The sequence below is a fragment of the Anas platyrhynchos genome, chromosome 1 (genome assembly GCF_047663525.1).
Source record: "Anas platyrhynchos isolate ZD024472 breed Pekin duck chromosome 1, IASCAAS_PekinDuck_T2T, whole genome shotgun sequence".
In the NCBI taxonomy this organism is placed as follows: domain Eukaryota; kingdom Metazoa; phylum Chordata; class Aves; order Anseriformes; family Anatidae; genus Anas; species Anas platyrhynchos.
The window spans coordinates 138,565,913-138,593,713 of record NC_092587.1 but is presented as its reverse complement, the minus strand read 5'-3'; the positions used below and the strand labels follow the sequence as shown (position 1 = coordinate 138,593,713).

The 27,801-nt window shown below is 39.7% G+C and overlaps 1 protein-coding gene and 1 long non-coding RNA gene across 5 annotated transcripts in view; one reads left to right on the top strand and one right to left on the bottom strand.

The window, feature by feature from the left end:
- Positions 1–886: 886 nt before the first annotated feature.
- Positions 887–4,011, bottom strand: LOC140000546 (uncharacterized). Its single transcript, XR_011805593.1, has 2 exons — positions 3,522–4,011; positions 887–2,677 (listed from the first exon to the last, which is right to left on the bottom strand). It is a non-coding gene; the product is annotated as an uncharacterized lncRNA (long non-coding RNA).
- GABRG3 (gamma-aminobutyric acid type A receptor subunit gamma3) overlaps positions 3,067–27,801 on the top strand; it is a 333,357-nt gene continuing 308,622 nt past the window's right edge. Inside the window, exons 1-3 of one of the 4 annotated variants that reach the window (XM_072030545.1) lie at positions 3,067–3,595; positions 6,205–6,353; positions 21,035–21,102. In XM_072030545.1, coding sequence (XP_071886646.1) covers positions 3,543–3,595; positions 6,205–6,353; positions 21,035–21,102 — 270 coding nt within the window. In that variant the 5' untranslated portion in view covers positions 3,067–3,542. Of the gene's footprint in view, positions 3,596–6,204; positions 6,354–9,791; positions 9,853–21,034; positions 21,103–27,801 lie in introns of those variants that run through there. The other 3 variants (XM_027446836.3, XM_027446825.3, XM_072030556.1) reach the window with 3 other exon arrangements.

Genomic DNA, 27,801 nt, shown 5'->3' with positions numbered 1-27,801 from the left:
GTTGCGCCCATTAAGAATGAAAGAACAAATCAAATGCAATGGAAAAGGTTTTTATTTCTGATATTCGAGCTGTGCCAGCTTACTCCAGGATGAATTTAGGCAACAATGTATTTCAAAAGCTTAACCCTGTTCTGCTACCTTGAATTGCGTTCTGCTTTTTTGTAAACGGAATGTGCTCTCTGTGGAATAACTAAATGAATTTGTACAAAAGTAAGAAAGGAATGATTTTATGAAATAATCTTGCCTTTCAAAAAATCTTCTTTAACATATAAATTAAACTTTCAAGAAAGCTCAATGAAGCTGCTTTGTTATTCAGCTTGTGCAGGCAAGATGAATGCAGCACTTGAACAGCTATTTGTTTTTTAAATCTGGAGATAATGTTCTTCGTAATAAGGATATATTTCCCCTAACGCCCTTGCTCCTCAGATTGGAACTGACACTGAAATGTTCAGAGAAACCTAAACTATTCTAAAGCAGTGCTTGATCAAATTGCTCCAATTCTTCCTGTTTTTTTTTTGTTTTTTTTTTTGGTATGTTTTTATTTCATTACAAACACTTAAGTATGGACACAGCATGGTTACAGTGTCTCAGATGACATCCTCACCTTACCACCTTTGCATCTTCCACTGTTTTGTTAAGGACATTCCTTCAGTTCTGGGGAAGAAAAAATAGAGGTTATATTTTATGAAGCCCAAAGGAGTCTGAAGGATCTCCCTTGGATTGCCACTTATTTAGACTAAAGTGTAACTGCCCCATTCTGTACTGCATTACTGGCTTTTTCATTGCCATCCTCAAAAGCAATTATCACTTCTCACAATCATCATGTCTTAAAAGTTGCTGTTTAAATTGGCACTGGCTAAAAACAAAATGAAAAGCAAAACGCTGATTGAAGATACCAAGTCATTTATTTCAGTTAGACAAATGTTGAGAGTTTCAGAGGAAAACCAATAGATTGCAACATGCTGGACAGTGATGGGTTACATTTATAGGTGAGGAACACAATGACGTACTGCACACAGGATGAAAAACACTGCATAACTTGTCACACATGTGTTAACAAACTGTGGAGCTGCAGCCACTATCAGCCAGCTTGGCCTCTGGGGACCCGGGCTCAGCTGGCCACTCACCGCAGGCTGGTGTCACCGACACCCCAAAACACCTCCAAGCAGCCCCTTGTGTTGTTCCTGGGTGGCTGAGGAGCTGAGAGAGCCACTGATGAGGGCTTGCCTTCAGTATTCAGTCACAGGAAAGCTGAGGTGCCTAGCAGCAGGGAAGTGCTCGGGGCTAGAAGGGGGGCACACGGTTCTCACAAGCGGGCCACTTGCTTTGTGGGACCTGTTCCTTCCCTCTGCATTTCCCCTTTTATTACGTGCACTAGTTTCCTTCATGGCAGCTTCCCAAGACCCTTAGATCCCCCAAACAACAAGTGCTGCAGAGGCTTCAGCTTTTGGTACCTCTCAGGTGGAAAAAAACAGTAGTAGCTTCTGTGGAGACGCAATGAAAAGTAAATTAAAATATGGATCCACTTTATTGTTCTGCAGAGCATACACATTTTCCTGTCGTTACAGTGGGTAATAAAACGTTCTTTTATTAAAACATGTGCTGGATAATCATAATCCTTACCTGAATACACAACTTGAAAAGCCTCAGCGAAGGCAGGGGGAGCTTTAAAGAGCAAAGGATGTGAGCGTGAGCGCAAAGGGAGAAGTAGAAATGTCACAGGCCTGAAGTATAACAGACGGCGGAGCTAAAGCACTCCTTGGGCATCAACACAGCCCACCGAGGCCAAGAGAAAAAAAAACTCAAGCTTCTTTAGTTTTTTTTTTTTTTTTTTTTTTTTTTTTTCCTCGCACCCTGGCGAGGAGGCAGCAAAGATCACCGACTCCGGGAGACCAGCCCGAGCCCCGGGACTCACTGCCATCCTCCTTGGGGTCAGCTCCACCGGGGCAGCCCCACACAGCCCCCGGCGGGGGCTCGAGGGGTGCCCACCGGGAGCCCCCCCCAGCACCCGCCGCGCTTCTCCCCGCCGCCGCCAGGGGCCCCCGCGGCCGCTGCTCCGCCGGCGGTGGCGAGCGGCGCTCGTCCTGTGGCCAGTAGCCGCGGTCAACCCCGAAGGATCTCTGTGTGATGTAGCGAGGAGAAGTTTAGGGTGATAAATAAATAAATAAATAAATGAAAGGGAAAGTGCACCACGGCTGTGAATGAATTGGCCGGCTCGCAGCGGATTTTCCCTAAGCTGGGCTCGTTTCTTCGTGAAATAACTTGGGGAACAGCAAGCGCTTTCTGGGCAGCTTTTCTAGGCGTGGAAGCTGGGCTAGAAGCAGGAATGCATCTTCCGTCGGAACTTTTTTCCTTAATGCAATGTCCTAATTAAAAAAGACTCCCCCAGAACTTGGAAATAATGTTTAACGGAGGAGGAGGCAGAGATGCGTGCCTCTGGGCTTCCTTATCGCAGTGAAACGATCGCTCGCTGTACCTTAGCAGGGCTTTCTGTTTCCAGCTTATCACAGCGTAAGTGAAATTTTGTCATTTCCGATCCTGAGAGCAAAGGGGGATTTTCTTTATCACCCTGACGCCTGCTGAAAAGACACCCGGAGTCGCAAAAAATCTCATCCTAGTGGAGCAGAAAGACACGCGATGTCCAGACCCAAACTCTTTTTGCCCTGCACACACTTTGCTGCAGAAAAAAAAAAACACAACCCTCATTTATCCCAACGATGCCCCTCAAAAAGCCACGCAGCCCGGTCTGTCGCATACGTACATACATGTATACATTCTGCCTTATAGATCTATACGGGTGTAGGCACGCATATAGATGCCTGTAGCGATGCAGCAAGCAGCTAGGCACAGCGGCACAGCACCCGGCACCCCCGATCAGCGGGGAGGAGGAGGAGGAGGAAGGAGGGGAGGAAGGTGCGGGGGGTACCTGTTGGGCTCTGCGCGGCGGGGAAGGGAAGGGAAGGGAAGGGAAGGGAAGGGAAGGGAAGGGAAGGGAAGGGAAGGGAAGGGAAGGGAAGGGAAGGGAAGGGAAGGGAAGGGAAGGGAAGGGAAGGGAAGGGAAGGGAAGGGAAGGGAAGGGAAGGGAAGGGAAGGGAGGTGTGTGCGTGCGTGGGGAGGAGCGGGGAGGCGAGGAGCGCCCCTTCCCCGGCGGGGCCGGGGCTCGGCAGCCGGGGGGGGCACGGCGGGGAGCGGGAGGGGCGGCCCCGCTGCTCCCGACGGCTGCGGGCGGGGTGCGGGAAGCGCCGCAGCTCGCTCACACCGCCGAGACCCCGCTCTGCTTCTGGCCCCGGCAGGGGCTCTCCGACGGGGATTTCCCCCCCTACCCAGCCCACTTTGGCTTTTTTTTTTTTTTTTTTTTTTTTTTCACTCCCCCCTCCCTTCCCGGAGCAGTGTGAACGGGGGTATTTTTCTTCAGGGTATAAAGCTGCGGAGACACGGGAGGGGAGACTCAGAGCTTTTCCTCGCCGCCGTTCGCATGCGAGCCTCCCGCAGCCTCTCCTTGGTCCCGCTACACCCCTTACCTGGCCAGCTCTGCCCGGACCATGCCCGCTAAGCTCCTCGCCGTCTTCTTCCTCCTCTCGGTGTTTCACGCCCGGTAAGTCCCCGCTCCCTTTTCGCCTCCCCACCCCTCCGTCTCCTCTCCTCCCCGCGCCGGGGTTTGCGAGGGCGGCTCTCCGGAGTTTGGGGGTGCTCGCCGCCCGGTGCGGACACCGCGCTCTCCCATCCGCCGCCGTCCCGGGGCTTCCCTCCCAAACGCCGGCGGAGGGGGCCGGAGAGGGCTCCCCCCGAGCCGGCCCGGCAGAAAGTTTTACCCTGCCTGCAGCTGCCGGGGCCCGGGGTCGCCTCAGCGCGCCCGGGGCTGCCCTTGCCCGCCTCGCCCGCTGCCGGCCATGAACCCCGCGGGGCAAAACGGCCCCCAGGGGTCCTGGGCGCTGCCAGCGGCCCCGGCACCCCGAGGCGGGAGAGGGGCCTGGGGACGGGCAGGGCTCCCCTTCCCTTCCCTTCCCTTCCCTTCCCTTCCCTTCCCTTCCCTTCCCTTCCCTTCCCTTCCCTTCCCTCTGCCCTTCCCAAGTCCTCACAGGAACCCAAAGCTGCTTCGTGGCAACCCCCAGTGCAGATCCTGGGCACTCTTGACCCATGAAATAAGCCCATTCCCCTACAGCCTCTTGGGGAAAAGCCTTTCTGCTTGGTGGGTTGCTTGCTGCCTCCTCTGTCTCCTCATAGGGTCAAAGCTGGTGGCCCCTGAGGGGGGGGTTGGGGAAGGTGTGTAGCCCTTCTTCCTCACCCTTTGGGAATGGCCCAGCATCATCTCTGTGGACAGCAGGAACAAGCTGGGAGTTTGGCAGTCCCCAGTAAGGCTACAGGGGAAACGGCAACCTCAGGTGCCTTCCAAGAATCTAATTGCACAGAGGCAAGCAAAAGAAGTGAAACTCTTGAGGAGGAGAACAAAACACCTTGAAAAATGTCTATCTACTGTGTTGGTCTGATTCACTGTGAAACCTCTCCCACCCCCAGTCTTAATTTGGGATGTAGGTAGGAATTTACATCACTTGGAGGTGCTTTCTAGGAAGCAAGCTGCTAGTTTGAGGGGATTTAAGAGCTCTGTTAGTGCCTAGAATCGTACTAGCAACTGGTTATAAAGAAGCTGCTCCCTGAAATGGGAATCATGATCCTACATGAACTCGATTCTTGTTTCCACGTGCAGTCTGAATGTCTCCAGTAAAGTTGTGGTGAGTGTAGCAGAAAAAGATGTATGATCGTGTACTCCTTTCCTATCAGCAATTCAGCATCACTGCAGTGTTTCAGCTGTGGAATATCAACTGTGTGTGCTTGGAGATGGTGCCTCCTTTGAGAATGGTCCCGGAACTGCAATATTAAAACATATGGCTTGTTGTGAACCTGAGGGAGAAAAGAAAAAACAAAGGATCCTCTTAGGGTTTTTAAATACTCATTGTGTGAATTCCAACAAAAAAAAGATCAAGTTATAAAAAATACAACTCACTAACAGAGAAGTAACTCATCTATTCAAATATTTCCCCAAGTTTTATGTACTTCTGGAACTTGGTTATATGAGCTCTCTCAGTACAAGATTCTTAGGGGCTAGATTTCAAAAAATTATTAAGAAATTGTACCCAGGTCACCTGCAATTTGTGAGGTCATATCAAGCGATTTGTGGCTAATATGCAAAATAACAGCACATTGCCAGGGCAATTGCAGGTCCAAGCAATAGATGATTACTGCTGTGGGTTCTGCCACTGAGGTTACCTTTTCTCCCAATAACTTCATCTCAGTTTAACTGTAATGGATTTTCTCCAGCGAGAGAGATCAAACAGATTTGGTTTCTAAGATACCAAAGGATACATCTTCAAATCAACATTTTACTGTTCGTGCACAAAAAAAGCTGCACAAATGAAATTAGTCACGTGTGAAAGTAGCTCTAGCTGTGATTCCTGGGCAACTGTAGTTTCACCACATTTGCATTACCATTCTCTTAAAATAAAAGTAATCCACCTGTGAAGGAAAAGAGAGTCATAACTCTTGGTGTAGAGCTGTTTTTTAAAAATGTCATGAAAACCGCAGGGAGACTCTGAAATTCCAATTAATTTATGAAATGTATTTGTGTGCTTGTGATAATCCATCTTATATTCAAGGAGCAAGCTCTTAATTCTAAGCCTTGTAATACATTAAACTCTGAGATTCAGGCACTGAGAATATAATAATTTATTAATAAGATAAAATGATCAGGAAGTATTAAAAGGTCTGAATTTTTAATACTCTTATTAGCCTTTGTGCAAGAGATGGATCAGTTGTCTTGATGGATTCATAAAATAATACTGCAGATGTTTGCTCCTTGTAAGAGTGTATTGTAAATGTATTGGGTAACTATGCAGTTGGGATAGGTTGTTTAAAATATAGGATGTTAAATACTATTCTGATAGCTGTATTAACGCACAGATAATTACTTATTTGAGAGACTGGCAGAAGACAACTTCAAAATGAGTTTCACTTTTGACCCATCCTCAGATACTCATCAGCTGTTAATGGGAACATCCTGTTGTAAAAACAGCTTAAGAGTGGGTAGATAGACAAAACCAAGGGAGAAATCTAGAACTTCTTAAAAAGACTCTGCAGATGTACTCAGAATGTGAATTCTCATTTTGTAGTTATGTAAAATAATATCTATTATTTGATTTGTTATTGCAGTTCCAGAAAGGTTGAAGAAGATGAATATGAAGATGGAACAACCAACCAAAAATGGGTTTTAGCTCCAAAAACACAGGACACAGATGTGACTCTCATACTAAACAAGCTATTGCGAGAGTATGACAAAAAGCTACGGCCAGATATTGGAAGTAAGTACTCCTTTCTGCACAGGGAGGAAAAGTATCTACGGACACCGAAAAGGCATTATGTTACATTTTGGTTAGCGCACACAAATGTTTGTGAGAGTGGAGATTAAGTGTCCTTGGCTCACATTCATTTCCAAGTGAGCTTCCTCTAAATACTAATTCTCATGGGAAGATGTGAAGGTAATTTGGCATGCTAAACTCTAGTTTGTGTGTATAGTTTGTACAAAGAGACGGAAAGGCTAGCTCTAGGTCTTTGGCAGGCTTGTGAACAAACTTACCTCTTTTGTCATCCAATACATGCATATGGAAAACTTAAGCCACAGGCTCTGAGGAGTAATCAAAAAAAAAAAAAAAAGGTATATTAAAATCAAAAAGTAGGGCACAGCAAGAGAAGAGCGTGCATCTACTGCCTCTAAAGTGTGATCATAGAAGTTACGTTCCTTGGTGATGAGAAGAAGGCACTAGGACTTGCCTGTGTAAATAGATATTTTCTCCCCCAAACCAGCAAATACCTTATCTCCAGTGAAATCTGATAGAATGAAGTGTCTCACGGGCAGTACTCATACATATAGGAATACATTTAGATACGAGCTAGTAATTACCTATGTATAACATATAACCATTTTGAGCTATTTTCTTTTTAAATCTCTTTTTAATTTTTATAATGTTATTTCAAGCCAATATTTTTTACCATTTATGGTTATGTCTTGTTTGCAGCTTTAGATCAGAATGGCTGTAGCCCAACTGCTGTCCAGCTTGTGTGACAGAAATCAGAGATAACTTATCATTTACATTTACTGCACCTTGCACGTAGTTCAGAATAAACTGGGAACAGGGGAAGCTGGAAACAGCCACCTAAGATAATTTACTGTTGCTAAATTTTTGAAAAGAGTTTAAAGAGAGAACTTCTACCACTGATTATAACAGACCACTATTTTGTGATGGCATATGTGTTGATGTACTTACTAGGTCATCCCTTTGGGTAAGTTTAGATGTAAGTAAGAGCTATCTGTGGGTATTTCCCTTTAGAATTATTTGTGTCTCACAGCTACATGTTACAACAATTCCAGAGGGGAAAAAAAAAAAAACACCAGAAAAAAAACAACACTATGCCATGCTATGAAAGAAGGGTACTTTATATTTCTTTTTATAGATACTACTTTGTTTTTCTGTAGTATTTACTAAGATCATATTTGATAGACGTCTCTGCTTCTATGATGGAGTTGTCATTTTTCTCTCCTACTTAGTTTGTCATATTGGATTCAGCTGATCTTTAATATCTTATGGAAAAGTGCTTTAATACAGTTCCCCAATCCATATCAACATCTGGAAGACATTCTCAGACTTTTTTTTTTAATTTTACTTTGTACACTATGTCTTCATATCACTGACTTCAGTTGAAGTAAATTATGTTATGCCAATGTGGGGCAAAGTAATCATTCAAAGTCCCCATGTCAGTTGCTGTAAAATTATAGAGGTCAGACATAGCCTACAGCACTGGAAAATCATTGTTACCAAAGTAATTCCTTTTGTCTCTCCACAAACTTTCATAAATCCTGTTTTAGAGAAAGGAGTTAAATTACATAGCTCTTTGTATATAGTACCAAAGAAATACTTTACAGTTCTTGACTACATCTATCTATTTCTACTAAGCATCTCAGCCCTAAGCCGTTTTTCTCACTGATAGGAATCTGGCTACTTCAGAACTTGCACTGAGTGTTGTTCAGATGCTGGAGAAGTTACTTCACCTCTATGCTTCCTTCCCTGGTCTCTCTTCCCTCTTCACCTACCTTTGCAGATAAATAACGTTGCTCTTTTGAAGCTGAGGAGACTAAGCATTTATCAAGGAGAACATCAGGGGAATGTTAGAGAATCAGACATTATATCTTGCTTCCCTGAAATGCCAGGTGGTTGCTCACAGACTGGCACATCTTCCTTTCCATCTGGGAGAAGGTTATCACCTGAATGAGATGGTCAACTTCTCTTGGCCACAGAACTGTATCCCTACCCTGAAGGTCCCAGTGTTAATATGTCATCAGTAAAAGCCCTAGGGGAGGGGAAAGAAGTAGACTAGATAACATGGAGTGTAGAAAAAGAAAATGCATGTTTTGGAGTTTATAAGAAACATGGAATTAACCAGAGCAGGAAGGGAGAAGTAGTCTTCAGAATCAAGCAGAAGTGCAGCCTATGAAAGGCACTGAGGGTTAAATCCAGAACTCACATGCAGTCAGCTACTTGTTATGGCCTTAAATTTGTGCAGTGCTGCCTGTAAGCAAATCAGGTGTTCTACAGGACAGAGGAGATTGACCATTTCATGCCACATTGCTCTACACTCAGTTTTCCAATCTCTATTGCAAAACCACTATTTCTAACAGTGGGTAGCTTCAGCGGTGCTCCTTAAGAAATTATCTCCTTTCTGAATGTAGTTGGAATGGAGTTCTCTGGACTTTCATAGTTTAGGACTGGATTTTTTAGTTTTTTGGGGAACACACTTTTGGAAACCAAAGGCCACAGGGAGGAGAATATGACAAATGAGAGTGCATGCTGGCTCAAGTGGTGGCTTTTCTGTGTTTTTTTTAATCCTTCCTAGGGAACCTGACATTCTGATTAATTCAGGTATGTCCAGGTACTTTCTGGCACTGTACAGGCATACTGTGAGTGCCCACTTGCCGCACTCTGGGCACCAAGTAATTCAGTAATCACATCACCTCCAGGCCAGGAGTATATTTATCAGTGAGTGGACCCTTGTAAACAGACCCTCAGCCACTCTCCTTCCTCCTAACCCACCCAGCCCATCTAAAGTACTGTAAAGAGTCTATAGGTCAATGCTAATATACCAGGCCAGGGCTTGCGTTTTTCTTTTTGGCAGTGCTTTTTGTTTGTTTTGTTTCTTATCCTCCCTTATGTTTGGCCTTGGTTTTCATGTAATTGAATGTTGGTCAGAACACGTGCTCAGATCTGTGTTCAGCTGGTGGTGCTGGGCAGTACAGGCATTACGTTCAAGCTTTCAAGCCAGGATTTTAAAGGAAGGATTGAACAGAACAAGGATCAGGCAGAGTAGTTACGCTGTGAAGGGTATCAGAAATATGACAACTTAAACACGTGTAGGTAAAAGGAGCCTTCAGACTTCAGAAACAAAGTGTTCTACCAGCAGGGGCATGTCTGACTGCATCCCCTGTGGCCACACACTTCATAGAGTTCTTCTCTCTGTAACTATCAACACTTGTGAGGGTTTTCATTTTAATGGTAGCATCTGGTGGTTTTCCAGCATACCACGGAACATGCATGTCTTTTGGAACTGGGGGGAAAAAAAACAAAAAAAGGAAAAAGGAAGAGAAGAGAAAGCACCTCACACTGAAGAGCTTATGCTAGTGTACTGATTAAAAAAGTGTTTTATGGAGACAAAGCATCTTAGCATCATTTCTCTCCACTTTTTACCAGGTACAATTATAGGGCTGAGAATCATGGCTCTGTTGCATGGTCTGAAAGGAACCAGTCCCAGGTAACAAGTAAATCCACTCTGAACTGTGAAGGTCTTAAAATCTCTTCCTTAGGCAGGTACTCCAGAGTATGTTTTAAAGTCCTTCGAAGTGAAGACCCATTCACAGAATACACAATATTTTCTAAGTGTGTGGAGTGATTTTTTTTTTTATTTTTTTTTTTCCTGACATCACACTGGATTAACTCCTGCCATTTAGTAGGATACAAGTTCTGGCCTTGAAATTTTACTCTCTCTTTATCAAATAAAACAAGAACAGAAATAATAGACAAATCAGCAGGCCACAGAATAGAATGATGATGATGATTACATCTAGAAAAATCTCAGTCTTAATGTATTTTATTAATACCCCGGCTTTTTTGCCATTGCTTTTTTTTTTTTTTTTTTTTGATTAACTGATTCAAAATCTAAGTTCTGTGTTGTTTTATTTTATTATTTTTAAGAAAACTCAAACCACAAGAAAATTAAATAGCCCATGGCAAAGAAAAATAAACTTCAGGTCAGTTTACTTTAATGAAGCCTTCCTTCTCACCTTCCATAAAGAACAGCCTAGTGCACAATGGAGTCCTAGAAAATAAAAACTAGCTTTATTACACTACATTGTTTAGCACTTACTTTTCATATGGAATTTAAATTGTCTTAAATATGGAAAAAAAAAATGTAACAGTGTATTCCTCCAAAGTAAACGTTTCACCCAATTTACAAGGTGGGTCATGATATTCCCTGAGTGAGCTTTATGTGTGAGAGATATTAGTAACTTTTTTTTTTTTCTTTTGTTTTGAAACTCACCTAACCCATAAAAAAGGTTACTATGTGAGAGGTTTTGGAATTTTGACATTAGTAGGGAGAGGAAAAAAACTCACCCTAAACTGGTCTTGGGACACAGTACTCATGTGGAGCATGAAGAGCATTATATGTCTCAAGAATTGACTTTTGGTAGCTAGTTTGCTTACCTCAGGAAGAAGATTTTATTTCATCTTGTTTTCTAAGAAGCAATAACTAATGTGCAAAATTTAAGTCATGACAAGGCAGTAGTAATATTAACGTTAATTCATAAGCTGAGCTGAACTGTGAGCTTCCTTCTTAATATCAACTTGCTGCTGTGGAAGAAAACACGTTATTTCTCCAGTACTTTGTAGAGAACACAATCATTCCCTAAGCATCTTTAGCAAGCAGTTACCTCAGCACTCTAATTTCAGTGCAAAGGGTATTCTTAAACACACCCTGCAGTCTGACCAAGTGCTCTCCAGCCTTCCTGCAATTACCTGCGCTTTTTCCCAGCTCCTGAAATACCTCTCCCAGAACACAACAGGACTAGAACATGGAGTTACAGATGCTTGCCAGGTATAAACAGCCAGAACTGCTGTCCATTACCTTTCCCCATGGTGTTCCTAATGCAAGAAAGTGGAGTTAGGAAATTGATAAATTTCTGGTTTAGCATTTTAAAAAAAAAAAAAAGCCTAAAAAAGCCCAACAATGTAGATGTTATTTCCCCTGCATTTCAGGCTGCTGCAATGATCTTTGCAATTATTTATGATCTGCCAGGGAAAGCTTAATACTTTCAATTAGCCTCTATTTCAGAGACTGAGGCAAAATAGTGCTGCTAAGAAAAAAAACAACTAGAGGGGACTACTAGAGTGTACTCAAACTACCCAGGGCAATTGAAAGTAGAGTGTGATCGTAAGTGTTAGCAATGAAGCTTAAAAAAAAAATAAAAGAAAAAAAAAACAAATCAAGGAATATAAAGTTACAAGACAGAACTTCTTGTGCCTCAGAGTTACTTAGCTGACATCAAGTCAGACCTGAGGCAAGAACATTATGAGAGAGACAAAACAACTATGAATAATATTGATTTTAATGTTATTATTCACTAAAGGGTAGAAAAGAGCAGTAGGATGATTTGTATTGCATGTTTGCATCTTTGGTTTTTCAAATGTATCATTCTGTTGGGGAAAGATCTGAACTGCACGTGTTGAAGGTAGAATCATCAACTTGTGTTCTGTGGCAGTTTGACTGCTAATGCCTGCTTTTTCTTCCTTTTTTTTTGATAAAACTGCAATAACTAAGATTCTTCTGTGATCCTTTATGTCATCCCTATAGCCTCTGTTGGTCCCCTGTATTTATTGTCTATTTACAACCTCAAATAAATTCACTTTAAAGTGTATGCTTATTTATTTATATTTATGCCCACCCACATAAACCTATTTTAATGCCTTTTTGTCTTCTGACTCCACAGATTCTGTCTGTATGGAGTGTCAATCTGGTTTTCTTTGCTCCTAAAGTATTTTTGTTAGCCAATTTTGTCAAGACCAGAGTAGTCTCACAAACAGCTGTGCAACTTTCAGTGCCTTGCATAGGTTTGTAAAGGCGTGGGAAGCAGAAATAGGTGGGCTCATTTTTGTTGACAAACAGTAGAGTAAGTTCTGTCCGACATGCATTTACTGTGCTGGCCAGGCAGGGTTTAATAGCAGTTCTCTTTTAAGGCTGATGAAAGTTTTCTCTATAGCTGATTTAAGCAGTTTCTCAGTGCAAGCCAGGAGCAGATCTGTTGGGTGAGTGGGCACAACTTTTATTCTGTTGCTTTTTAAAGAAGATGTGCATTTTCAAGCACATGCTTAATGAAAACCTTGAGTTCTGAGGCTGCAGCAGAACCTTTCTTCTCTCTGACCTGCCTTCCCGGCGGGCCTTGCAGAAATGCACCCTAAAGTGCACCACAGGCTATTACCGCTGTGGCTGTCAAGTTATTTTTGCTAGCTTCTGATTGCCACACCTGATATTCTTTAAATTAGCTCCAGCAAGGCTTCCCCATATGTGGTGACAGGGGGTTGCTTATTGCCTCCCAGATCAAAATATTTCCTAGATCATTGCACAGAGAAAGCTGTAAACTGTCATGCAAGGCAAAATTACTACTTTCTGGTGTAAGGCTCTTTTTGTGCTAGCTTATGAGAGACAGTGTCAGAGTGCTTAGGAAGTAGGGAGAGAGATAGCTGTCATTTAAGGACTGATTATAGACAGTTCTACGTGGAGGTCTCAGCAGTGGTTAAAGGTACTACAAAATGGGAAGGAGAGACAGAGGAACTTGTTTGTGTTATGGTAGCTCTCAGGAAGGAAGAGTCATAGTCCTGGTTTCTAGTATTGATCACCGCAGAAGATTGTGGAGACTAGTTCAATTTAGGTTTATATGGGAGGCTATATGGTTTATAGGGAAGGTTTATAGGTTATATAAAATAATTTAGGAATGCTGTGGTCAAGACTCAGCTAGGAATTGGCTGAATCTAGTGAGAGCTCAGGAGGTAAAAAAGAGCATAAGAAAAAAAATCAGGAATGTTTTGATTTTTATTGATACTTTCTTTTGGGAAAGGAAAGTGGATATCCAGAAAACTTTTGTTCTGGTTCAGCCACCAAACTGGAAATCCATTAGCTGCCTGTTTCCACGGGTAATACAGTAAATATGAAACTTATTTTGGTGCCAGTTATTTCCCATGCTTTATGTAAAAACACACCAATATGAGGAATGTTCCTGAGAAAAGGGTTGCTATTCAGTACAAGTAAGAGCAATCTCTGTTCTGTGTGGGAGGATAGAAGGGATTTCTCAGTTGCTTGCAGGAGTTTTAATTCTGTAGCATCTTTAGTAATTGACATTTTGTTCTGCAAACTTTACCACAAACACTTCCCAAATATTAGTGACAAGGCTAATAAATAATGGATAAACTGCTCTATGGCTACTCCAAAGCCCAAGCTTTAGATTTTGAAATCTGCAGTCCAAGTCTGAGTTTTAAAACATGACGTAAAAAGGTGCTTGTTGCACCTAATCCTACTCTGGTGCCAGTGTAGTGACAGTACATCAAACATAGCTTCATTCAAAATCTAGCATGAGAATATACCTTATTAGCATAGGCTGTTGACAATTAACTTTTTTCACACATACATTCCGCTTTTCTAAGATACTAACCATGGAGATGAGCAAAGGTGATTTTGTGAGTTTGATTACTGACCTGGTTTGGTTCACAGCTTCTCAGCTGTCACGGGGAAAAACTGTACTTTTTGCTCCTCCTCCTCTTGGGTAAAACTCTTACGGGACATACTCAAAGGATAATTAGAGAAGTTTTATTCTAATGTAGTGACCCTGCAGCCCTCAAATGTAATGTTTCTGCTTAAATAGAAAAAAGAATGTGGCTTATTGTTATTTAGCGTTTTTTTTTTTTTTTTTTTAACACCTGGTTTAAATCAATGCTGAAAAGCAAAATTTTAATTGAAGTTGACAATGTTTCAATGTATAGAAATATTTCAATATTCAAACATTGTGTTTTTCTGAAACTAATCTAATAACGTAACCCAAGTAATACAGTTCTTTGCAGATAAGACTGCTCTTTTGTCTCATGTCTCAGGAGCCACTTGTACCTTAGCAGTAGTTAAGTCTTGCACGTAGTCTATTGGATTGACAGAGACATACTGGGTTTGTTTTTGAGAAAGAGACCTTTAAACTGAGTACTTAACAGCAAGGTTCCTTGCAATAAGACATGATCTGTGTGAATGTAAATAATTCATTTACTCAGATAACTTATTCAGAGTCTTGTTTCCTGGCAGTGATTACTTGTTGAAATGACTTGATACACACAGACTGAGTCTTAAGAGGCATTGTTGGTAGGGAAGTTTAGTTAACAATTAATATTTGCCAAACTCTTTAGCTAAACTGTCAGACCCAAAATTATATACAGCAGCTTCAGTTCTTTTCTCTTCTTTTCCATAGGTTCACCTAAGGAATCAGAGATGAAGCAGGGAAAGTAGCATATAGTTTTAGGAAGCCATAGATCGAAAGTTAGGCAAAAATCAGGGAAAGTCTGAGATACCCATTACACATCCCCTTTTATCTCTCTCCTTATTTTTGTGGTTACCTAGACTATATTGGCTCTTCAAAATGCAGAAATATATTTACAGGTGTTTGTTTATTTTTTGTTTTATCAAAGATGCTTTCTGGGCAGGTATTTGTAAATTTGGCAGATGTACATTTCTCACTTCAAGGTTGTAGCACAAAGCAGAAGATTTTTCTGTCATTTTTAAGGAAGGAGAATTTTCTGCACATATTATTTGAAAACGTTGTTCTCTTTTGCAATTGTATAGTTTTCCTGTGACTAGTGTTATTCATCCAGACCTTGTTTGCTAGCTTGCCAGACTTTGCAGGAACAAATTTAATTGTTTTTGGGTCTTATGGTACCACATAGGAACTACCCACCATGAATATAAATAAAGCCATAATGGAAACTTCAGGGAGTCATAGTAAAACCAGCCTAACCATGTAAGTGCTACAGTTTTCATTGCCAAACATCACAATACCATAAAAATCACAGCTTGTGCATTGGGGAAAGATAAATGAAAGATAAAAGTGCTAATGACTGATTGATGCTGATAGTGAAAGAAGAATAAAAGTGGTAAAAGATTCATAGTTGACGGAGGGAGTCTTTTTATGTGTACGTTGTCATTCACAGTCCTGGACAGAAAGGCAACAGAACCTAGCACGTGAATATAATCATGTTCGAAAGACTCTGTTCTCATCCTGGTACTGTGTTCATTCACATTGTCTTTCAAGTCTACACCCAATTTTTAATCTTCATTCTGATTTTCATTTGCAGTTCCCTTTTGGTAGTTTGATTTTAAATCATGGGGGTGACTGTTTTGTCAGAGTTTACTTGGCTGTAGCAAGTGAAGGACTTGGTCAAGCCCATTGTCTGCTGTGCTGAAAAAATGGCTCCTTAATTTCCACCCCTCTCATTGACCCATTAACCATTTTTTTTTTTTTTTCCAAGTGTGGTAATTTGTCCTAAAATACAGAAGTTTTAGCTGTCTACAACTCTCTCTGAGAAGGGACTTGTTAGCAATAGCAGTTTGTTTTACAGGAACAAAAAAGTAATTAGATATCACCTGTAAGGTCATGTAGGAAAATATTAATAGTCATCACCACTAATGGAAAGTAAACAATAACACAATAATCACAACTACTACAGTTACCAATAACTGTCTAAAGATTTATTACTGCTTTTCTGTAGTTTAAAAATAGCAATTTATGTGCAAATGAGATAATGTAAAATATAATTGCAGGGTAATTTCAAGGACTATTTCATTACCGTAAGACCAATCTTGTTAATCTTTCGTGTTCAGAAAACTTTTTTGATCAGGAGCCTTGTGGAACTTTGAGTTTAGGGTCTGCGTATTTACAGAAGAGGTTATATGCCTTCTAAAAATCTACTGCTAATTGCTTTGCTTCTATAAATAAGTGTATATTGATCTATAAGATTTTTACTACCAGTACATTGATTAAAAAAAGCGCAATTTAGATTTGAGAGTTGCTTGAGCAGTGTAAAAAAGGTTAAACCTCTACAAAAATGAATTTTATTTTAAAATTTATGAGAGCCCAGCCAGTTCTATTCATGCTTAAATGAGCTTTCCAATAAAAATATTTATAGACATTAAACTTTTAAAAATAATTCTAAATATTTATGATTTGTGCAGAATCATAAATGCTATTTGGACAGACTTCAAATGTGGAGGAAGCTTTCTGTAGGAAGAAAGCAAAATCGGTCTCATTCATGAAATAAGCGTCAGTTCTGAATAGCAGATATCCACCAAAATTTAGAGGGATTTAAAAAGGACAGGATGATTTAAAATACAAAATAAGCACATTAAAATATTGGCAATTTATTGAAGATTTTATCACTAAAAGATGTGTGAATTTATTCAGCAAACCCTTTTTCATTTCCTCGCAAATCTTTTAAAATTCTCTTTCAGATTTACTTGCCCAGTTTTTTACACACTAGATCTGCTTGCATGTGTCCAGAAGTAAAATCTACTTGGATTTTAATGAGATTCAAGTTCTGGCACTGTTTATTTCACCAATGTATAGGACTACACAAAATCGGTTGTTTCTGTATTTTGTAGTTGTGTGGACATACCTGACCTAGCTTTAGGCTTACTGGACAAGTGTTCACCTGGCTTCTTTACTGAGCTTTGCAGACAGTGCTGAACTCACAACTCCTGTGTCTAGATTTCTCTTAAACTCTCTGAAGTTTGTAGACAAATTTCACTTGGATGTTTTTGCAATGTGATAGTCACAAGACTGACCGGAATATAAACACTCATCTGTCTCAAAGACATGACATTTGGATCAGATGGGGACTACTAGCTAAATATTCATGTGACCTCTAGTTTTGTTTGCAGATATTTTGATTGGCTTGATAAGTCCCCTTCTCGATTAAAACCAACATGTTTGAAGATGGAATGATGGCGATAAACAGTTAGCTAACCTTAGATAGCACTGTGTAGCAGTATAACACTAGTTACTTGGATGTGCTTACACTGTCTTTCAGGGAAGCCTAACCACCATATATTAAAAACTGTATCAAAGAACTTTGAGAAGGTTGGTACATTTGTCGACAACCTTTAGTTGCTCTACTGTACAGAATCATAGAATCATTAAGGTTGGAAAAGACCTTCAAGATCACCTGGTCCAACCATCATGCTAGTACCAATGTCACCCACTAAACCATATCCCTAAGCACCACGTCCAGTATGTGATATATACGTGGTTCTGTCAGTAATTTTTCTGGGTTTCTGACAGCTCTTTTGAATGATTTTGGGTTGCTGCCGATATCAAAATAGTTCTAAAGCTGAGGATCCATTTGTAATCCTACTGCCACTTTTAGTGAGGTACTAACACTTCTGTTGCTTGAGCAACAAGACTGTGCAAGAAGAAAGGTTCCATCTGCTTGCAGCTCAGCATCTCCACGCAGGGCCTAGTCAGTCCTTGAACTGAGTGTTCACAATTGTATGTAGTACATATTAAAACAGAGCAGGCCTTAGAACAATTGATAGTGTGATTATTTCTGTCTTCCCATGCATCACAGTTTATTTTTGAAGACTGGTAGAGGAAGAGTTTCTTTCTAAACAGAAGACATGGTAACTTTCAGACTCAGTTATTTTCTTTTTCATAGTGCATTTTGAATAAAGTAATCTTAAAATCTTTGCCCCATCGTAGTTGGTATTCTGAATTAAAATCTTGTGTAAGGACTCTAAAACTCATACGTGATGGTTCTCCCATGTATATGTTTATATCCATGAAAGACCGGGTGCAACAAGAAATTTACTTTTTTGCCTTTTCTTTCAAAACCTGAACACATACCTACCATACAATTGTATTACAATTCTATTTGATACCTCTGCCTAGGAAAACAAAATATCACTCAAAGAAACTTTCAGTCTGTTTGGCTGTTGTAGGAATATAGTATCTCATATAGATTTATTATTATTTTTATTACTATTATTAATTTTAATTTTAATTTCTCTGGGACTTTATGAAGCTAGAAGATGACTTTGTTTGACATAAGAAATGGCTGCTGTTTAGTTTTCTTCTGCTTCAAGATTAGACTTTTGCTGTGCATAAGACCAAATACTCTTTAGCATCTATGAAAACAGTGCTTCATTTTTATTTTTATTTTTATTTTTATTTTATTTCTTTTTCACCAGGAGGGAATTTGGCCCAGCACATTCAGGAGAAATTATTATCTCATAACCTATTTATATATTTAACTGCAGTGATTAAAAAAAATGGATTCTAAGCACTGTGTTCTGGTCCTGAACTTTGTCCCTGATCCTCCCAAGATCCAATTGCATGCTGATGTGCATCACTAAGTCTAATCTTGTTAATGTTCATAGAATCACAGAATCATAAAATATCCTGAGTTGGAAGGGACTCACAAGGATTGAGCCCAGCTCCTTGCTCCACACAGCACCACCCCAAAATCAGACCCTGTATCTGAGAGTGCTGTCCAAATGCTTCTTGAACTCTGGCAGACTTGGTGCTGTGACCACTTTCCTGGGGAGCCTGTTTCAGTGTCCGACCACCCTCTTGATGAAGAACCTTTTCATAACACCCAGCCTGACCTTGTCCCAGCTCCATGCTGTCCCCTTGGGTCCTGTCGCTGTCCCCAGAGAGCAGAGCTCAGCGCCTGCCCTTCTGCTCCCCGTGTGAGGGAGCTGCAGGCCGCCATGAGGCCTCCCCTCAGCCTGCTCTGCTCTGGGCTGAACAAACCAAGGGACCTCGGCTGCTCCTCATACGTCTTGGTCTCCAGACCCTTCACTATCTTTGTAGTCTTCTTTTGGACACTGTAATAGTTCTGTGTCCTTCTTTGTGGCACCCAAACCTGCACACAGTAATTGAGGTGAGGCCACACTAGTGCAGAGAGGAAAAAGCTCAGAGTAGAGCGAGAGTGTTTACCAGAACTCCTTGGTGTTGAACTTCCATCTGGATCAAAGCCTTTTATTCCATGTATGTTATCTTGCTAGCTGTAGTTCCCTGCTATTACCAATTTCTACGTAATGACATTTATTACTGCGTTTTGAGGCGAGTCTCATTACCAGAAGCTGCTAGACTCCTATTTAGTTATTAGCTGGGTACAATTAGAGTTGCATTAATCAGTTGTGCTTGTTCAGCTGAGTTCAGTTTTTCTTTTGCTGAAGGGAAGATCTGAATTTATAAGCCACTACTGCAGACAATTTGAAACCATGACCTTAAATGAGGTCCCAGATGCTCTGACCACATACAGTTCAAGAAGTGTGCAGTGCTTCGTGAATTACAGAGAATGATTATCATCTTTGACCACTATCTGTACACATCTTAATGTCTTTTTTGCAACATTAGATCTGGTCTTCATGAGGAGAGAAGTACATTACAAAGTTTTAAATGATGAGACAGCCTGCCTTGCCTATTGTTTTTCAGAACCATGTAACTCTTCAGGTTCTTAAAACTCCTCAGCATCTCATTGTTTGAAATCTGGGGGATAGGGCAAAAATTATTTGTTTTTGCATGCAGAGATTCTTTTCTGTCTTCAGCTTTGTGTTGGATGGCTTCTTAAACTTCAGACAAATTAGCTGTTACCCTCCTGAGCTTCCCTTGCAACTGTGGTTTTTAACTGTTCCTTACTTCTCCACTCAGGAGCTTGCCTGAGGAAGGCTCTCTTGAGTTTTGGGTAGCTGATGTACCTGCAAGCCCAGGTGGCTTAAGGTTTAGTACAAAAAAGTCCAGAGTTCACCATAGTCGGATAGAAGTGTTAGTTCCTCAACTTCAGTGGTTTGTATTGCTCTCCGGAGATTTTTAAAGACCATGGAAAAGGGAAGGTGCCTCTGGGAGAACTGAGGCTGTTGACCTATTAGGGACAGGTTTGTAACAATTACGGCCATGCAGGTTAGAACATGATATATGTTTATTTAGTTTTGAAGTAACTAACTATTGAGACAAGTAATACACCAGTTCAGATCTCAGCGTAGAAGTTAATGTATATCCTGCAGAATCCGAAGGAAGACAGTACAGATAAAAACCACGCTTCTTTATGGAAGAGTGGCATTATTTTAGTTTGCTACATTATCTGGAAGAGCTATCTGAATAATGTTCAGTAGGTATGCTGACACTGAACATGCTGAAAGAAAGATAGATCCTAGATGCCTAAGCTAAAGAAAGGACATCTGGCCTACCTGTTGTCTTTGAATTAAACTCTGGAAGTCTAAAAACATGGAAGTTCTTGTGAGAAACTAGTATTAACTAAACCAAATCAAATTCAAAATGCTTTAGATGAATGAGTGCAAAGGCAATGTGAGTTGAAGGGAATGAGTCTAAATTGAAAGGAGGAAAGTTTAGTTAAATTGATTTTATAGTTATTTAATCTAAGGATAAAATCAGGACTGATGAGATGAGAAAATCTGAAAAAAAAAATTATATATATATATATATACATATATATATATATTGGTGTGGAAGAAATGTCCTTTAAACTACCTGTATGTTGAGGAAATGGAAAAAAGATACACATTGCATTTTTTTTAGTTTCATGTCAGTCAACTTAAGTTTTGACTTTGAGCTACTCTACTTATCAATAAAATTTTCTGAAACAAATTGCTGCTGAGATAAATGAGGATCATGATGATGAAGTGCCATGGGCTGTAAGTTGTGGTAATTTGTATTGGTGGGGAGGAAAAGAACCTTGTCTTCCTTGAAGATACATAATCCTTATTTCTCAGTAGTTCCTGATTTTATCTGAACAATAAACCTTATGGATATTGGGGAGGAAACTGTTTGAAGTGATTACTTATGTTTTCTGCAAAATAATATTAAGTGATTTTTCTTTTTTTTTCTCCACAGTAAAACCAACAGTTATTGATGTTGATATTTATGTCAACAGCATTGGTCCTGTATCATCAATAAATATGGTAAGCGACTTGCTAACAAAGATTTTTATCTGGACTGTTGGTCTTGGCATCAATACTAGCTTTTGAAAAAGATAATAAATAACACTGGTATAAGTTGTTTTGATTGCTGATTTAGTTCTGTTTTCAGCTGTAGCTCTGTTTTTTTCAGATAAATCTTTTATGTCTCTTCAAGAGGAGAACAAACCTTCAAGCAGTATCATGTTCTGTGTTGTCTCCCATAAAATGCAGGTAGATTTTGAATGGTAAAATAGCAGTCAGGGAAAAATAAATATAAAACAAATCTACTGTCAAGAAAATTCTTGATTGCTGTTTCAAGAGTTGGTTGAATATATGGAACTTTATAACATGGAGTTAGTAACTTGATAACATGGAATAATACCATGTATTATCAGTATATTTATTTGAAATTCATCATCCCTTCAGTGGTTATTTTTCTTTCACTGAGTTATCAACAATCTTTAGCCTTACAGTATAATTTTGAAGAAGTTATCCATATCTGTATTGTATGTGTAAAGGCAGGTAAAATAGTAAAATAGTTTGTGTGATACTGTGACAAAAATGAACCTATTGAATAGTAATGGTTGGTCAGCTGTTGTGGACTTCTTACTTCCAGGATGTTCCTCAGTTCTGCAACAAAACATACAAGTTAGAAAGCAAGCTGAATGTTTGTTTAGCTGTAGAGGTATAGGTTGCTGTGACTACTTATGTGATTGTGGGTTTGAATTCAGTGAAATAACCTCCATTGTAAACTAGGTTGATTTTATCTTACAATTCTGAAAAGTAGAATCTGAAAAAGAAAAATACTTGTTAATGTCTTAATTTACTTATTAGTGAAGATGTTATACTAACTCATCAAAGCAGGGTCTTGTGTACACGTTGACATTCAAAGGCTGGTGGGTGCTATGGTGATTTAAGAATCTAATAAGTGTACTGCATGTATGGCTTGTGGTTTTGGAACAAATGCTTCTGAATTTGAAAGCTGGTCATTTAGCCCAAGTGTTTGTTATTGTCTATGTATAAAGGAGGATGCAAATTATTGCAACGTGTTAAACACGGGTTGGGGGAAGACTCCTCCTGCCTCTGACAATGGGAAATCTGGCAAGTAAAGACAGAACAAATTATGTGCTAGGAACAACTTGGGCACATATTCAAAGACTCTGAAATGTTTTGGTCATATTTCTTTACGTGAAGCACTGAATACCAAGCAATGGGTGTACCTGCTCCATTTCTTGAACTCATAAATAGTTAATTATCTTGCCCTTCCCCAACTGTGTACCAAAATGAGTTCTCTAGGGAATGATTTAATGGAAGATTTGTTCTGTTTATGGCTTGCATTAACATGGGTACTCTGTTCAAAAGGAATAGGAACAATAGTGAGGATATTTACTTGTTTTGCCTCACTGAATTACCTTCTAAATAAAATACTATGGTGATGGAAAATAAATTGAAATATTATTTAAGACAGCATTTAATAGGAACTTCTTCAGGTGGGAAGATGGAAAAAATATTAATAAAAACATCTAGTGGTTCTTGGAAGCTGGTTATGTCACAGTCAAAACATGACTAGTTTATTTATCCCTTAACTTTGAGTTTAAGGTGTATTATGGCACGAAGATGGAAAAACGCAACAAAATGTCAATTAAAGGAATGTGCACCGTATCTCTTTGATAGTAGATGTTCTTATTGGGATGGTCAATAAGAATATGGTGTAGGGATATTTTTTGTTTACAGATGGAAAAAAAATAGCATAGTCTGTAAGGACAAGAAGGTAAATACAATAATGATGAATGAAAAGTCAGAATATATAAACCTGAAGTTTTAAGTCTCAAAACTCACGTCTGCTTAAAGCTGTATTTATACTGAATAGAAATGTATAGATGATCATATAAATGGTCAGAGTTTCAGATATGTTTGTGGACAGTATGTCCCACTGAAACTGAATCTGAACTAGCTAAGCACTTTTGAGGTTTACTTCTATTGTCAAACCTAATTATAGATGTAGGAGCTTAACATAAAGCACACAAATGTAGCAAACCTTTGTCCAAAGGCTCCATTTCTGCTTTCTGACTTTGGAGTTTGCCCGGACTTACATGAGAGAGCAGAAATGAGCTTGTAGTTTAAAAATTACAACAAATACGGGAAATTCTCTTTAAAAACCTACAGGTTATGGTTATGCATGATGACTTGTCTCGTCAGTGGCAGAACTACTCTGGGGAGCTATGCTTGCCCTTACTTATACTACAATGTCAACTGTTTGGCTACAGCAAACAGTGGCTCTGTGATGCTTTACTGGGAAAACAAAAAAAAAAAGCACAAAATGTTTTTTTTGAAATTAAAAATTCAAAAATTATTTTCACTTATTTTTTTATTAATTATATAAGTGTTTCAGATAGCCCATGAAACACTGGAACATGAATACACAAAGAGCTGAACAGAAACATTAGCAGGTAATTATGGGCAGCAGAAGAAGAGAAAGGGAGGGACTGTATAACTGAGCTCTCAAAGAGAGAGGAATTGTGTACAGAATTCAGATCAGTATTCTAGGGAGAAAAAAAAAAAAAAGAGAAACTACATATAGACCTCCCTCTATATTTCTCAGCAGGACAGGAACTTTTAGCTTTTCTCCCCTAAATTGTTATTAAAAGTTGAGCTATTCTGTCAAGGTAACTCAGCAAGATGGCAGTTGATTGAGCAAAAAGAAAGATGATTGCATTGATTTCCATCTCCTCTGTTTCAAGAGTGAGATCATCAACATGTACAAGGAGGACTTCCCTGCTGTGTACTTCCAAACTTAGCCCTTAGCTCTATCACATTTTTCTTAATCTGCAATACTTCTGAGGGAAAATCATGGGGAGTTTCTCTAGAGGTCAAACTCTGCAGGTGTATTTTCTTATCAGTTTTGATCAGCACTTTTCATCCTGTGGGTGAAACCTTGAAAGTAAAATTATTTTCTTAAAGTTGTCTATTCAGTGGGTGTTCAACCGAATGTTCAAGCCAATTTCGTAGACCAGACATTTTTAGGTGTCAGTAACTTTGTGTAATCATGATTTGACTTGAGTATGAATATTAACTTCTCATTGTTTCTTTAACAGTCATGGAAAAGACAGTAGCTGCCAGATCCTTGCCTACAGCAAAGATAGCCTCGGATAAATTGTATGTGAATCCTTATGGCCCTGAGAAAAAAGAAATCCTCTTAGAATGAGGTTGGAAGTGCCACAGGGGAAAGAAATGTTAGGAATTGCTTTAAAAAGGCTTTCAATCAAGGCAAAGGTAATGCTCTCTGTGCCAAAGTTGGCATAGTCCACACGACAGGTTTTTGTTGCTTTCCCTGAAGGCCTTAACAGTGATTCACTCCCTGGTTGCTTTCAAAAATATCTTTTTAGAATCTCAAGATCTCCAGGAAAAAAAAAAAAAAACAAACAACAACCAGGTGATTGTAGGAAGTTAGTGTATGCGCTCTTCTATTAGAGACTCATCGTTATAACCTCTTTATGATGACAATAGAAACCTTTTTTCTGAATCTACAGTAGTTACTCGTCCTTTGCCTGTGACATTAAAGATTTCTCTGAGGCGTAGTCTAAGAAAAAGATAGTATTAAGTATCAAGAAATAGGCATTGTATAAGGATAAAGAAGTCAAAGCAAGCTGAATAATAAACTAGGATGTAGTCTCCACTGGCACTGGCTTTGAAGAAGGTTATTTCAGTGTTTGATGCCATGTATGATGTTATGAAATGAGAGAGGTGATTGTTAATAGACAAGGATTTTAAAATGTAAAACACTGAGATTTTAACCCCATTAAAATTTCTAGGTTTGCTTTTTTAAAAGATAAAAGCCATTCATCATATAAATACACTGTTATCTGTCCTTTATCGGAAAAAAAAAAAAAAAGTATGTAAGTTTAGGCTGATTTAAAAGAACCATAATCTGGTTGATTTTAAAGTAATTGACACATGGATGTTGAGAGCCAATTCAGATCTCCTCGTGCTTATATTATATCCCTTTATTCTGTTTTTTTATCTCTTTACAGAGTGAGTTAAAAAAATCTGCTACTTACCATTTCATGTTATAATGTTACTGGAGACCCTGACTTGTGGGATGCAATATTCATATCTATCACAATAATTTACTTAAACCTTTTGACATTTAAAAGTGTTGTTATTTCTGTAATCATAATGAACATATTTCTACTGCTGTTAGGGATCTTCTACGTGACTTTTTAAAATAAGTAAATTCATCTCAAATCTTGATTTTATTTTTCCCCACACTTTATATTTTAAAATAGGCATGTGAATTGAAGATTACTTCATTTTCGTACCTTAATGTCTTTTTATTTTACACCATTCAAAATGGTGTCCAGGAAGCATATAGTTTTATATTAAAATCCATGCTCCAGTTCTTGTCAACAATCTGATTCTTGTTAACAACCATAAGTGGTTTCTAAGTTGTTGTATAAAACTTAGATACTAATGTGGCTTCCCGCAGCTTTTTATTTTTTATTTTTTTATAGATAACTAGAAATGGTTTGTGTATAGAAGAACAGAAAAAGAAAAGAGACAATGTCAATATGCAAAGTGGGAATCAGATGTAAATGGTGGGGAAAAAACCGTCCTCTAGGAGCATTTTTGTTGAACAGAAATATAAACACACTGAGATTACATAGACTATTCAATCTCAGTAGCATCAAAGTGTGTGCTTCTGTGTCTGTGTGTGTACACCTACAGTCTTTTTTAACTGAGTAGATACAGGAACATGAGGCTGCAGCACAAGTTGGAGGTGAAGGAAAATGTTGATACCTCTGTGGTTTTAGCAACCAGAATCTCATTGTACTGCAGCTGTACAGGAAATATATTGAAGAAGCACCATGAGAAACAAGCTCAGAAACTGTACTTACCTGTTCATAAAACTATTAATTGCTTATCTGCTGGATATATGCTGATTTCTTTATTCTCAGGTAATCTGAAAATGTAATTCATAGAGTGTTTCTCTGGTGTGTTTCATCACTTCATTCTTTTCTGTCCACGCTCTTGCCTATATCATACATCTTTATGGATGCTGCCTTTTGTTCTGTTCAGTATTGTAGAATAAAGGCAATCTTTACTCTCTTTTGCCCCCTAATGTGTTGATAGACTTCTTTGAACTTCAGTTTCAAAGTCGCCACATGCTCATTTTGCTTCTCTACTAGACATGATAGGCATTAAAAGAATAGTCTTGATGTGGAGACTAGTCTAAAATAATTTTCAGAGTTTATGATTAAGTCTGAATTTCTTGCATAATTTTAGCATGTATTCCTATTTATGTGATAATTAAAACTATTATTGGAGCATCTATAGCTACAGAAGCATAACTAAAGCTAATTTAAACCCATGTTTCATCTGTTTTCTACCCCACTGTGAAGCCCCCAATATTTGCTTTACAGGCTTCTTTTTTAGCTTTTCAAAGATCATGCAGAACACTATTTGAGCACAGGCATAATATGCTGGTATTCATTGTGAACTTGGAGTGTAATTTTTAAAGAATCGCAGAATGGTTTGGGTTGGAAGGGACCTTAAGGACTATTTCCAACCCCCCTGCCACGGGCAGGGACACCTCCCACTAGTCCAGGTTGCTCCAAGCACCATCCAGACTGGCCTTGAACACCTCCAGGGATGGGGCAGCTATAGCTTCTCTGGGCAACCTGTTCCAGTGCCCCACCACCCCCAGAGTGAAGAATTTTCTCCTAACATCTAATCTAAATCTCCTTTTTATCTCCTTTTTTTTTTTTTTTTTTTTTTTTTTTAAGTTTAAAACCATTTCCCCTTGTCCTGTCATTGTCTGCCTGTGTAAAAAAATTGCTCTCCATCTTTTCTATAATCCCTCTTTAAGTACCGAAATAAGGTCCTCCTCTTCTCCAGGCTGAATAGCCCCAGCTTTTTCAGCCTGTCTTCATAGGGGAAGTGCTCCAGCCCTCTGATCATAAAATCATTAAGGTTGGAAGAAATCTCCAACTCTGGTCCAACTGTCCCCTATCACAAATAGTAACCACTAAATCATCTTGGTGGCCTTCCTCTGGACGCTTTTTAACTTGTGCTAGGGGCCCCACACCTGGCCGCAGTACTCCAAGTACTGCCTCACAAGGGCAGAGCAGAGGGGCACAATCACCTCCCTCATCCTGCTGGCCTCTCTGTTGATGCAACCCAGGATGCAGTTGGCCTTCTAGGCTGCAAGCACACACTGCTGGCTCATGTCGAGCTTTTTGTCCACCAGAACCCCCAAGTCCTTTCTCTACAAATAAAGTATCAATGAATTCTCCCAGTCTGTACTCATGTCTGGGATTGCCCTAACCCAGGTGCATCACCTGGCACCTGGATTTGATGAACCTCATTAGGTTTACTTGGGCCCACTTCTCTAAGTTGTCCAGGTCCCTTTGAATAGCATCTCTACTTTCTGTTGTATCAACTGCATCACTCAGCTTGGTGTTGTCTGCAAACTCGCTGAGAGTGTACTCAATCCCATTGTCTATGTCACTGATGAAGATATGAAACAGCACTGATACCAAGATGGACCCCTGAAGGACACCACTCGTCACTGGCCTCCACCTGGACACTGAGCCATTTAGCACAACTCTGGTTGCGACCATCCAGCCAATTCCTTATCTGCTGAATGGTCCACCCTTCAAATCTGTATCTCTCTGATTTAGATATAAAATATATCTTCTAACT